We start from the raw sequence: 12,272 nt of genomic DNA on the forward strand, positions 1-12,272 counted from the left end.
CCCGCACACCCCAAAAAAAAAAAAAAAAAAAAAAAAAAAAACAAAAAAAAAACTGACCTCATAGGTATTTTTGACACATGTAAAACAAATTCAACCTCTTGAGACAGCAGTGCTTCTATGCCGAAGAGGGGACAATTAACTGACCAGGCACATAATAAGAACACCTGGTAAACTTGAAGTAGCTATTACGATCCAACCCTTTATTCCAATATTGAGAAGACAAATTCTGTTGGCATAACAAATTTTATCCAATCTCACTGAAACCTATTCTTTATTTTACAACCATAAATCTTTGTGTAGTCAGCCCTTTCTTCTCTGCTCCCTCCATTCCCAGCCACTTTGCTTGAAATGAGAGCCTTCATTTGATTTGGCCATTTCTCATCACCTGACTGGGCTACTTGGGAGTGTTGGAAAGGTGATTTATTTCTCTGTGGCAACGTCCTCAGTCTCATGTCAAAGCAATACTTCTTGGGAAAAGTGAGAAGTCGGTAAGTGGCAGAACTACCTAATTTCTGCTACCTCTGGCTATTGCAGTAAGGCTTGCTCAGACTTTTATTAAATAAAAGCTATTAGCTTTCAGACGGCAGAAGTATGCTGTGGTGTAAGACACAAAAGCACATCACCAGCTCACAGCATGAAAATTCCGAGCAAGGAATCAGGGAAGTACAATTTCCAAGGGAGAGCTAGGAAGCAGGACAAATGGAAAATGACTGAAGGAGATTAAGAATAACCTAAGAACCAAAAATTTAAAGACAGAAAGAAATAATTTAGTCCTTACTTCAGGAGTGAGAAGGTTGAGTCTGTAGAGATTAAATGTCTGGCCAACAGTCATGCCATATCCTGGTCTGAATATTCTGGGTAGCAGGAGGTTGATATTCTCTATTAAAAATCAGAGGATTCCACCTGAATGGCTACTGTGATATCAGGTTCAACTTCTGGTTTCCTATTGTTTCTCCTGTTCCCAGACCACATAAGTTAAGTTTCTTGTTGGTTGTTGAAATAGAGTCCTCTATTGTCCATCCCTAGTATGAAGGAGAGTTTATTTCATTGAACATGAAGATCCAATAAAATTATGTTTCAATATATGGGGCTGATGTCAAGATGCTGTTTGCAGTCTTCTGCCAGCTGCTTTGGGTTTTCTTAGATTTGCCCTAAGATAAAATTGTTTCCCTGGAAAAATGAAGGAAACTTAATACTTCTTAGGTCCCTACATGGTTGGTGACCAGCAGATCTTTATTCTCATTGACTCTGAAGATGTTAATTTTGTCTGTCGTACAATTTTTGTGAATTCTAGTATATTTCATTGGCTTAAAGTTCCCTTGCTTGTCGGCTGATTAGACAGACAGCAACCACGCCCCAGCTTGCTAACACTGAGGAGGAGGAAACAGTCCTAACGAAATTTGCAGTTACGAACTTGCAGTGTCAGAAACTAGAGCAATGATACAGATGGTTAAAAAGCACATGAAAGGATGCTCAACATCACTAATTATTAGAGAAATGCAAATCAAAACAATGAGGTATCACCTCACACTGGTCAGAATGGCCCCATCAAAAAATCTACAAACAATAAATGCTAGAGAGGGTGTGGAGAAAAGGGAACCCTGCTATGCTGATGGTGGGAATGTAAACTGGTAGAGCCACTATAGAGAACGGTAGAGAGGTTCCTTAAAAAACTAAAAATATAGGGCTTCCCTGGTGGCGCAGTGGTTTGAGAGTCCGCCTGCCAATGCAGGGGACACAGGTTCGTGCCCCGGTCCGGGAAGATCCCACATGCCGCGGAGCGGCTGGGCCCGTGACCCATGGCCACTGAGCCTGCGCGTCCGGAGCCTGTGCCCCACAACGGGAGAGGCCACAACAGTGAGAGGCCCGCGTACCGCAAAAAAAAAAAAAAAAAAAAACCTAAAAATATAGCTACCACATAATCCTGCAATTCCACTCCTGGGCATACATCTGGAGAAAACTATAAATCTAAAAGATACATGCACCCCAATGTTCATTGTAGCACTATTTACAATAGCCAGGACCTGGAAGCAACCTAAATATCCATCAACAGATGAACAGATAAAAGATGTGGTACATATATACATGGGAACATTACTCAGCCACGAAAAAGGACAAAATGCCATTTGCAGCAACACGGATGAAACTAAAGATCATACTAAATGAAGTCAGACAGAGAAAGACAAATATCATATGATATCACTTATGGGGAATCTAAAAAAGGCTACAAATGAACTTATCTACAAAATAGAAGTAGAGTTACAGATATAGAAAATAAGGGATTTTCCTGGCAGTCCAGTGGTTATTAGGACTTCACCTTCATTATAGGGGTTGTGGGTTTAATCCCTGGTTGGAGAGCTAAGATCCCACATGCCTCATGGCCAAAACACCAAAATATAAAACAGAAGCAATATTGTAACAAATTCAATAAAGACTTTAAAAATGGTCCATCAAAAAAATCTTAAGGGAACTTATGGTTATGGGGTGATTAACAGTGGGAGAGAGATAAATTGGAAGATCAGGACTGACACACATATACACTACTATATATAAAATAGATAATAAGGGCCTACTGTATAGCACAGGGAACTCTACTCAATACTCTATAACAGCTTATATGGGAAAAGAATCTAAAAAAGTGGATATATGTATAACAGATTCATTTTGCTGTTCAATACAACATTGTAAATCAACTATACCAATAAAAATTATATAAAAAAGAGTGATGACAGAGGGGACAGGAGACAGCTGTGGGCCCCCATAGGCTGGACTAGGCATAAGCTAAGGAGGAGGAGCCAACACTAGACTAGCACAAACTACAGACTGTTTACCTCCCCAAAACAGATGTCTATCCTTACGGGATTTAGAGCAACTAAAACTCTACAAAGCTAGTATGAGTGTTAAGATATTAGAAATACTTTGGAAAATGTTTCACTTCATAAGCAACTGCCAAACCATACACTTTGTGCAGTTCTACTCCTTGATATCCAAGATAAGACATCTTCACAAAGAAGTTTAAGGACTGTTTGGCTTAGTTATCTATTGTGCCTTAAAAAAAAAAAGTCACCCCAAACTGTGGTAGCTTATAACATTAATCATTTCTCATAGTTGTGGTGGAGCAGGCATTTGGAAGTGGCTCAGCTGGGTGGTTCTGGTGCAGTCTTGAGGTTTTGGTTAGATTTGAACTAGGGCTGGAGGATCAGCTTCCAAGGAGGCTCATTCACATGGCTCTTGGCTGGGGGGCCTCAGTCCTCCACAGGGCTGATTCAGCATCCTTACTGTGGCATAACAGCTAGCTTCTCCAGAGCAAATGATCCAAGGCAGAAGCTGTGCTGTCTTTTATAACCTAGTGCCAGTAACACCATCATGTTCACCATGCTCTATTGTCACACAGCCATTTTGATTTCAAGTAGGAGATTGCACAAGGTTGTTGTATACAGGAAGGAGTTTTACTAATCACCCCAAGCTAGAAACAACTTTATACCTCAAAGTGACTTGGAAGTTGCTCCATGAAGATGAATGGTCTTAATCTTATTTAACCAGGCATACTTTCATAGCTCCCCTCTAGGGAGAGAAGATCCACAGAGGTTGGCTAACAGTGTTAGTTACCAGAGTTCTTTGAGTAGGATATTCACCTTGAGAAGTCAGGATAATTCATTCTTCTCCTGTTTTTTCTACTAATCTTAAGAGCTACTAAACTGAAATTACTTGCTGGTTCTGGGGCAAAACAAAGCCTCTTCTGATCATGCTACTCCCAGTTGATCAATTCATGATCAGACACTTTTTTAGGCATTAGTTTCCAAGTGTAATGCTCAGAATAGAAAGATCAGGATCACCTGAGGAATGGTGATAAAAGCAAGTTCATAAGCCTCAGCCCAGACCTACTTAATCAAAGTCTGGTAGTGGGGGCAGTAACTGTTTCCATCAGCCCTCCTTTGATCCTGATGCACACGAAAGTTGGAGAACCAATGGTCTAGAACAGCAGTCCCCAACCTTTTGTGGCACCAGGGACTGGTTTTGTGGAAGACAATTTTTCCACGGACGTGGGTGGTAGAGAGTTGGTTCAGATGGTAATGCCAGCGACGGGGAGCGACGGAGAGCGGCAGATGAAGCTTTGCTCGCTTGCCCACTGCTCCTCTCCTGCTGTGAGGCCCGGTTTCTAACAGGCCAAGGACTGGTACAGGTCCATGGCCCAGGGGTTGGGGACCCCTGAGCTAGAAGATTCGTGACTAGCTCTAGACTAGTTCTACCTAAGTTTGATCGACTTTGTGGAAGAGTTTTGTTCTACACCCTCATAAACTTGTAAAAGATCTGCTAAGCCTGAGATACTAAGTTCTTGTAGATTCTGCTTGAGTTGTCAACCAACTATGAAATTCTACTGAAATGTTCTCTTCAGAAGATAGGAGGACTGCAGAAGAAAAAATTACCCCAAGCTGGAAAGAGGTGATGCTAACAGTAGATGAGCTAGTGAAAAGAAATTACTTTTTACCTTTCAAATGAGAAGCTGAGCACAGGCTAGCAGTGCAATCTGGTTTTATTAACACATTTGGTCTGAGTAGTTAGTTCATCTCCGTTTCCTGATGGCCAGGTAGGACACTAACAAGGCTCCAATGATTAAGGTTCCAGAAAGGCCAGCCACCCACAGAGCTTGGGAGTCTGCGGGAGACCCTGTAGGATGGAAAGGTAGATTAATGCATGCTGAAAATCAAGTGATTCTACATCCTAATAAAGACTGCCAGTCTTGAGCTACAGGAAAAAAAAGCTAGACCATTCCTGTTGAGGTTCACATTGACCAAATCCGTAAGGGAAGCAAGGGTGAGCAAGTAGCTTTGGTTTGACCAATGGTTCAGATACAGGACCTCCTGGAGGTCTCCTTCCACTCACTTGAGTATTTAAGGAGCTTTTCTGCAGAGTCCTGAGTGGCTTGGAGTAAAATCATGGGACCCTGGCTAGAAATGCTAGCAGTGATGTTCTGAAAATGGATGTCAGAGCTTCTTCTTCCTGTTGGAGAGATGAGTTAGGGATTTGTTAGTACATGTGGTGTGAGTGGTTAAGGAGTCTAAAATTGTGCCAGGTCCCTTGGTATGGATAGCTCTGCTCCATGGGCCTCAAGAAAAACCTCAATGTGTTCGATACAAAGTCTCAGACTTGCTCATTTGTATTAACACTTTCAGAGAAATGATGACTTTGGACTATCCCCAAACTGTCATTCTTATGTAGAGATGCTTGAACAGTTGTACCTTAGTCCTGAGACCCTATGATATAAAGGTACCTGGTAAGACACTAATAGCAGAGCTCTGTTTGAATCCTATTTCTACTGCCAGTTGTAGATCTTTGAACTTTCAAAGTTTTAGTTTTTATAGACATATGTATTCAAGTGTATGTATCATTGCAGTTGGATGTTGAAATATTTAATCTATTAGATGATAGTTATGAAAAATACTATGAGGTGGTTTTTTTTTTTTTTGCCATAAGGGACTTAAAGCTTCAGGGGTCATGAATCCCAATTAATTCAGGAGCCAGGTAAGATTTGTGGGATCAGGTGGAGTATACAACTGTATGAGCATTGGGCCTAATCATTAGAGCACGTAACTGTAAGTCTGCAATCCTATTCCACCTGTAAGCCTTCAGGCCTTGTTGCCAGACTTGCCTTCAAGCAAGTATAGAGGTCTACGTTTATATCTGGATAGACCAGAAATGTTTTATTAGATTATAGGCTGTGAACCCATTTGACTCCTGGCTAAGTCAAAATTTATATGGAGAAAAGCTAAAGCTGAGAGTTTTCAGGATTTATAGCTTATATTTAGAAGGCCTGGAATTCTAGGAAACTAGTTGTATTTCTGTTCTACCGCATTGTGAAAGTACTTAAGGAAGCCTCATTAATAAGATACATCTTCGGTTTGACTCATTTGCCACAGGCTAAAGAAGGTTTGCTCTGGGACGCCAAATACACTGAAATCTGTCCTCTGGTGTAGACAGCTTGGAAACTTACGTCTGGCAGGACAGGTTGTCACACAGGATGGTGTCCCAGCAGGCTGGCAGACCGATGCACTGCAGTGCAGATATACCTGGGAGCCAACAGAATTGGGATCATGGTATAACACATGGTTTGAGTCTTCAAACCTGCTTTATCTCCCCCAGGAAGAAATCAAGAAGTTTCAGAAAATCCTGAAAAACCAAGCTGACATCACAGAATCACTACAATACTCGATTCTAGCTGACATGTCACACATGCCATTGGCATCCCGATTGCTCCAAAGCAGTACCAACAACCAACGTTTAAGGGCCACTTCGGCTGAAGAGTGGTACAGTGTGAAAACACTTGAGCTGGGGGGTTTAGAGCCCTGCTGAAGGACACAGAAGGTGGCATCATACCGGTCCCTTGAGTGCCTGCTTTGCCACTGAGTCCACGAAACTGAAGGTGGAAATGCTGAAGCGCTGGTAGTGAGAAGGAAACGGCAGGTCCAAGACTCTCCGGACAGGGATCAGTTTGGTCTGATAGTTGTCTCCAGTGTAGGGGCATCTAAGCAAGGATATCCAGCAGTCAAGAGGAGCTTCGTAGAGGGTGTTTAACATAGGTGCAGGAAAAAGCCACTTACCCATTTACCAGCATAGGCCACTGGGGCTGGAGCAGGGCGTTTGTGCTGGGTGTGGCCCAACACTGGTGTAGGCGCAGCTCTAGACTGGGGTCTGTTCTGTGTTGGATGGAGACTTCCACGTAGATGGGATCCCGAAGCAACTTTACCACTGGGTAGTCACTGGCATTGTAGTAGGAGCTATAGTGTTTGTCTGCAAGAGGCCAAAACAAGTTGAAGCAGTAAAGAGCTTGGAACCTCTAGGTGGCTTGAGATAGACCATCACCCACATAAACACCTCTGGCAAGTATCTTGTTACCAAGGTAGGGTCTTGACGCCCAGAGAAGTGACAAGACTTGGACTAGAGGCCAGATACTCCACAAAAGAGGGTCTTACCTTTGGCAATCTGAAGTTCCAGAGTGAGGTGTCCAGGCTGGGTCTCAGGAAGGGGTGGTGGGAGAGTAAAAACCTGGACATTAACTGGAAGAGCATTGCTGCTTGTAGAGTAGCTACAACTGATTTGAAGCCTGCAGAAAAATAAGATTTTAGCCACTATCTTGGGTGGGTGGACCATGTCACCTCTTTAAGGTTTGAGGAACCATTAAGTGCTAGGTGTTAGAACAAGTTTATAAATGTGTTGTGTGATTCTGGCCTTGTGAGAGCTATCATTGGGGAGACTGATATGTAAACAAGATCAGTGTTCGAGAGTTTGATATAAAAACCATACAAAAAATAGATATGGTCAACAGATGAACGGATAAAGATGTGGTAGATACAATGGAACACTACTCGGCCATAAAAAAGAATGAAATGATGCCATTTGCAGCAACATGGATGGACCCACAGATGGTCATACCAAGTGAAATCAGACTCAAAGACAAATATCATATGATATCACTTACATGTGGAATCTAAAATAGGACACAAATGAACTTACCTATGAAACAGAAACAGACTCAGACAGGGAACAGACTGTGGTTGCCAAGGGGGAGAGGGCATGCGGGAGGGATGGACTGGGAGTTTGGGATTAGCAGATGCTAACTGTTACATAGAGACTGGATAAACAAGGTCCTACTGTACAACATACATTCAATATCCTGTAACAAACCATAAAGGAAAATATGAAAAATATATATAATCGAATCACTTTGCTGTACAGCAGAAATTAAAACACTGTAAATCAACTATACTTCAATTAAGAAATAGATATGGTACTATGAGAAAAACGTATCTTCTGAGGAGGGGGTAGTCAGGGAAGATGTTGCAGGGGATTTGATAAAAGTAACTGAGAGATAGATGAGAGAAAAGTATGGAGGCAAGAAGTTTGATGGCCCCTGAATACTCTAGAAGCACAATCTGGGGTTAGGGAATAGTGAGGGAAGGATTGAGAAAGATTAGGCTGGAGAAGTAGTAGCAGTTTCATGCAGGGCCCTGCAAGTTATGCTCAAGATGTTACGCTTAAGCTCTAAGAAGACAAAGAAAGCTTTAAGTATGCTAGCTAAGGTTTTAAAGGGATTCATTTGGCTATAGCTTAAACAGTGGAGGTAGAAGGAAGAGACCAGAGTGAGAAACAAAAGACCTGGTGAAATGAATTAGAAGTCAGGCAAGTTTGAGGCTTAGATCCAGTTGGTGGCAGTAATGCAGGGCTATTGGATCAAATAATGGTCAGTGAGATTGGACAACCAAAGCAGTTGAGATTCTCCTGTCATGAGATGGTCATTTCTGGATTCATGTTTACTCAAACTCCTGCTTTATGCGAGAAGGGAAGTCAGGCATTCTGGTCAAGCAAGGTCAGGTTAACTAAGACCCTTACCTGAAGATACTGTCTCGGGTGATAGAACCATGGCTCCAGGTTCTCACATCCCGAGTTGCAACCAGCTCGTTTTCATATACTGCCTGGTTTCCAGTGATCTACAAGGGCAGGTAAAGAAGTCTTGTCACTCCTGCAAGCCAGATGCTGCTTCACTCATAATTTGCTTTGGTTCAGGGCTCAGCAAGGCTGTCCTATTATAGGTTGCATTTTTCACAGCATGAGTGGAGCCAAGAGCAGGTGGCATTGACTAGCTGGCAAGTTATCACTTCACCTTACTTTCAGGACAAAGGGACAGGAAGAGGCTTATGAGTACTCCGATGAGGCAGCCAGAAATACTACCGATCTCAGCTGACCTCCCTGCTCGTTTCCCAGGGCAGTGCAGTGGGAAGAACCTGTTATTTGTCCTTCTACAGTGTGGTAAGGGGTGCTAGCCCCTCGCTGGAGTGCAGGTAGGATGACTTAGCCGAGTGCCCTGGGGAGGTTTCAGCTTTCTCAGTGATGAAGCCCTCTCTGTCCTAGAGACCATCCTACGCACCAAGCACTAGTCACGGCTAAGCTATTCCAGTTCTCCCCCCATCACTATGGCATTCCTACCCAACTTCAAGTGAGGAACAGAGCCTAAGGTCAGCTCTTCTCACCCATTTTGTAGTACCACAGGCAGTAAACGGAAACCGGAACAGGACAAAGGTGTGTGTTGCCATCACAGGTCTACATTCACTGTCATTCCCTAAGGCCAAGTGCACAGAATTCAGCAGCAGTGGGGGCGAGGTCACATTCCGAGACACAGCGATGGAGAAGTGGCCGTCCTGGGTACAGCGTGCAGTCACTGAAACACCAGAGCAACTGTGCTGAGGGCAGGTCATCTCGCTCGTTACTGAGCCAGCCAGACAAGAGCCTATTTAGTTTAGTTCTTTTAAATTCCCCGCCCTCCTCTCCCCCGCCTCCTAGAAAAGCTGCATTACCAGCCAGTGACCTTGATGCAGGTTTAGCCATCCAGAGCTTCATCAAGGCTCTGGATGGCCACTTGGGTTTGCATCTTGCAGCCACCACTTACTGTGTGGCCTCAAGCAGAGTATTTAACCTCCTTGCATCAACTTCATCTGTAGAATGGGGATAGCCGTACCTGCTTTGTTTTACCGATCAGCTAGAGTTCAGAGCATAGAATTGTGTGGCATCTAGGTGTTTAATGAGGGTCTTTTTTTTTTTTTTATGGGAAAAACTTGGAGCATGGTTTGGGACAAATAATCATCTTTTGAAATAAAGCTCTCTAGACAATCAGCCGCCAGTGGCTATTTCTTGGGAATTGAAGTTTCTGTCAATTAGCATCTTGCACAAAGACTTAGCTTCTTGAGTTCATTGAGCGTTACTTACTTTACATTGGATTCTAGGAGACTAGACAATGGAAGGCTGTAGAAAGCTCTGTCGCTTACGGTCAAGTGTTCTAGGAGGTGTTGCTTATACATCACCCTCCGGTCACCTTTAGTATTTGCCTACTGGATGGGGGTGGGGGAGATAACCCTCCTCTGGGTTTAGTTAATGGTAATTGCAGGCACTCTTCTTCAGCTGATTTCAAAGATATAGTGACTCACCTGTGTTTCCGTAGTAACAGGAACTGACCTCTTCAGAATCGTAGCAGCAGCCTAGCTGCTTGCAATCTCCTTGAGTGATGGGTGAAGGAGCACATGGCAGTCTGTCCCACACTGGGACAGAGTCGCAAAGGCCAGCATTTGGGATGTCTAGGGCTAGATTTTGCAGAGAAGAGCAACACTAAGTAACAAAGTTTGGTCTTTAAGAAGAGACCATTTCATTACAAAGCATTAGCGCTGACATATATATACACTACCAAATGTAAAATAGATAGCTAGTGGGAAGCAGCCGCACAGCACAGGGAGATCAGCTCTGTGCTTTGTGACCACCTAGAGGGGTGGGATAGGGAGGGTGGGAGGGAGACGCGAGAGGGAAGAGATATGGGAATATATGTATATGTATAGCTGGTTCACTTTGCTATACAGCAGAAACTAACACACCATTGTAAAGCAATTATACTCCAATGAAGACGTTTAAAAAAAAGTATTCTTAATTCTGTTCTTTAAAAGGCACTTCTCAATCTTAGTGTACTCTAAATTACCATCATTTTGAAATACAGTTCTGATTCAGTAGGTGGGGAGTGGGGCCTATGATCCTGTATTTTATCAATATTACCCCAGTGGCTATAGCCTAACAAGGCAGGTGTGAAGAATTACAAGTTCGACTCTTAAGACTGAGGTAGGGCTCCCAGGTGGCAAGGCAAGATTAGCTGGAGTTGAGTTGGTGTCATACTTCCTATTAATTACCAAGTAATCGGGTAGCGCCCCTAGCTGAAAGGGCTGAGCCCTATTCTCAGCGCAGTCTGCTTCTTGAAGGCATTTGCCGAGTCTCCTTGACAACTTCAGCTTCCTTCCCTACCCTTCAAGGCGGGGGGAGCTCTGGTCCTGGGATAACTCTTGGTTGAATCCCAGCTCAGCCCCCTACCAGTGAGGGGCACTTGGTAAGCTCCCTGCTGGGGGCCAGCAAAAGGGCTCACAGCACTGGGCTGGGATTATAGGTGACACGTGCAGCACCACCCACAGTGCCTGGGCCCCAAGTCATCGCTCAGGTGGTGGTTATCCTAAGGTCTCCTGTGGAAGGGAGAGTTAGAAGACAGTCCTCCATGGGTGCCTGGGGTCACTGCACACAGCAGGTAGAAGATGCCTGAGGGCATCTTCCAGGCAGCTCCATACCACCCAGAACCTGGAAGTTTCCAGCCCTTACCTGGGAGATCCATAGGACACTTGAACAGCTTTGTCTCTGTCACCTTCCTGCGTCCACCCGCATCTGCTCCTTCAACTCCAACCGGCATGATGTAGTGGGAGTCCTGGAGAGATAGGCCCCGGGAGTCAGCCTGGAGGGTGGCACAAGTGTCTCAGCGTTCCTGAGGACTGGGTCGTACTCACCCACTCAGTGACATAGCAGCCGCTGTAGGACACATCCACCACCAGGGAGCTGCCAGGGCCCTCGCTGACCCAGGTGCCACACTCAGAGTCATTCTGCAGCCTGTGCGGCAGCCCGCGATTATCTGGGGGCGGGGAAGGGGGGAAAGCACAGATGGTCGGTCACCACCGTCAGCAGTGCTGGGAAAGGACTGCCAGCTTTGCCTTAGACCCCAGGGCCAGCTGCCAAGAAAAGAGGAACAAAAGGGGAATCAGATTCAGAAGCAAAGCTACATTTTCAAAGATTTGTTCTACAGAGAGAAGCGGCAGAGTTTAGCAAAGGGAGGAAGCATTAGGACAGGAAGCAGAGGGCAGCTCTAGGCAGTAGAGAAGACACGCCATTGCCTGGCTCAGCCTTCAAACCTACCCCAAGCTACTAGTGCAGGAGGGGTTGCTGTCTCCTGGCTGAGAAGGTTTATGGTGAACTGAAAGCTCCTTAGCCCACAGCGGAGTCCACCGGGATAACCTGGTGCCTCGGGCTCATGCTGGCCACTCAGAGCAACAGACAGCAGAAACCAGAGCCAGAGGGATTGCAGCAGCCACATAGCAGCGTCGCCGGGAGCCTGACTGACCGCACGTCCGGTCCTGCACTTCCTCTCCCAAGAGGCCGCGCTCCGCATGCCCTTTATATACAGAGGGAAAGCTGGTTTCAGGTGCACATCTATGTAGCATGCAGGTGGGATTCCTTTGGAAAGGGTGATTCCTCCAGCTTCATTCACTTTAGGCCACAGTCTGAAGCTGCAGTGCTTTAAACATCGAAATCAGGTGGTCTTCAGAGCCCAGGAGCAATGTGGTGCCTTTTAGCTGAGAGAGGCTTTCTCCCGGTTGCTCAGTGTAGCACTTAATCTACTAGCTTATTGACCTTCCTTTAGAAGC

General features: G+C 44.8%; 1 protein-coding gene across 2 annotated transcripts; it reads right to left on the minus strand.

Moving 5' to 3' along the window:
• Positions 1-4,515: 4,515 nt before the first annotated feature.
• Positions 4,516-11,944, minus strand: ZP4 (zona pellucida glycoprotein 4). Of its 2 annotated transcripts, none has more exons than XM_007112018.3 (12): positions 11,764-11,944; positions 11,361-11,482; positions 11,179-11,281; positions 9,978-10,130; positions 9,027-9,214; positions 8,389-8,486; positions 6,972-7,102; positions 6,600-6,789; positions 6,376-6,523; positions 5,993-6,068; positions 4,885-5,001; positions 4,516-4,668 (listed from the first exon to the last, which is right to left on the minus strand). In XM_007112018.3, the coding sequence occupies exons 1-12, from the start codon at positions 11,939-11,941 to the stop codon at positions 4,565-4,567; spliced, it is 1,608 nt and encodes a 535-aa protein (XP_007112080.2). In that variant the 5' UTR covers positions 11,942-11,944; the 3' UTR covers positions 4,516-4,564. The 2 variants fall into 2 exon arrangements, with proteins under 2 accessions (XP_007112080.2, XP_023971516.1); XM_024115748.1 differs by having other exon boundaries at positions 9,978-10,124; positions 11,764-11,941.
• Between the last annotated feature and the right edge of the window lie 328 nt (positions 11,945-12,272).

This window comes from Physeter macrocephalus, chromosome 20 (assembly GCF_002837175.3).
Source record: "Physeter macrocephalus isolate SW-GA chromosome 20, ASM283717v5, whole genome shotgun sequence".
In the NCBI taxonomy this organism is placed as follows: Eukaryota; Metazoa; Chordata; class Mammalia; order Artiodactyla; family Physeteridae; genus Physeter; species Physeter macrocephalus.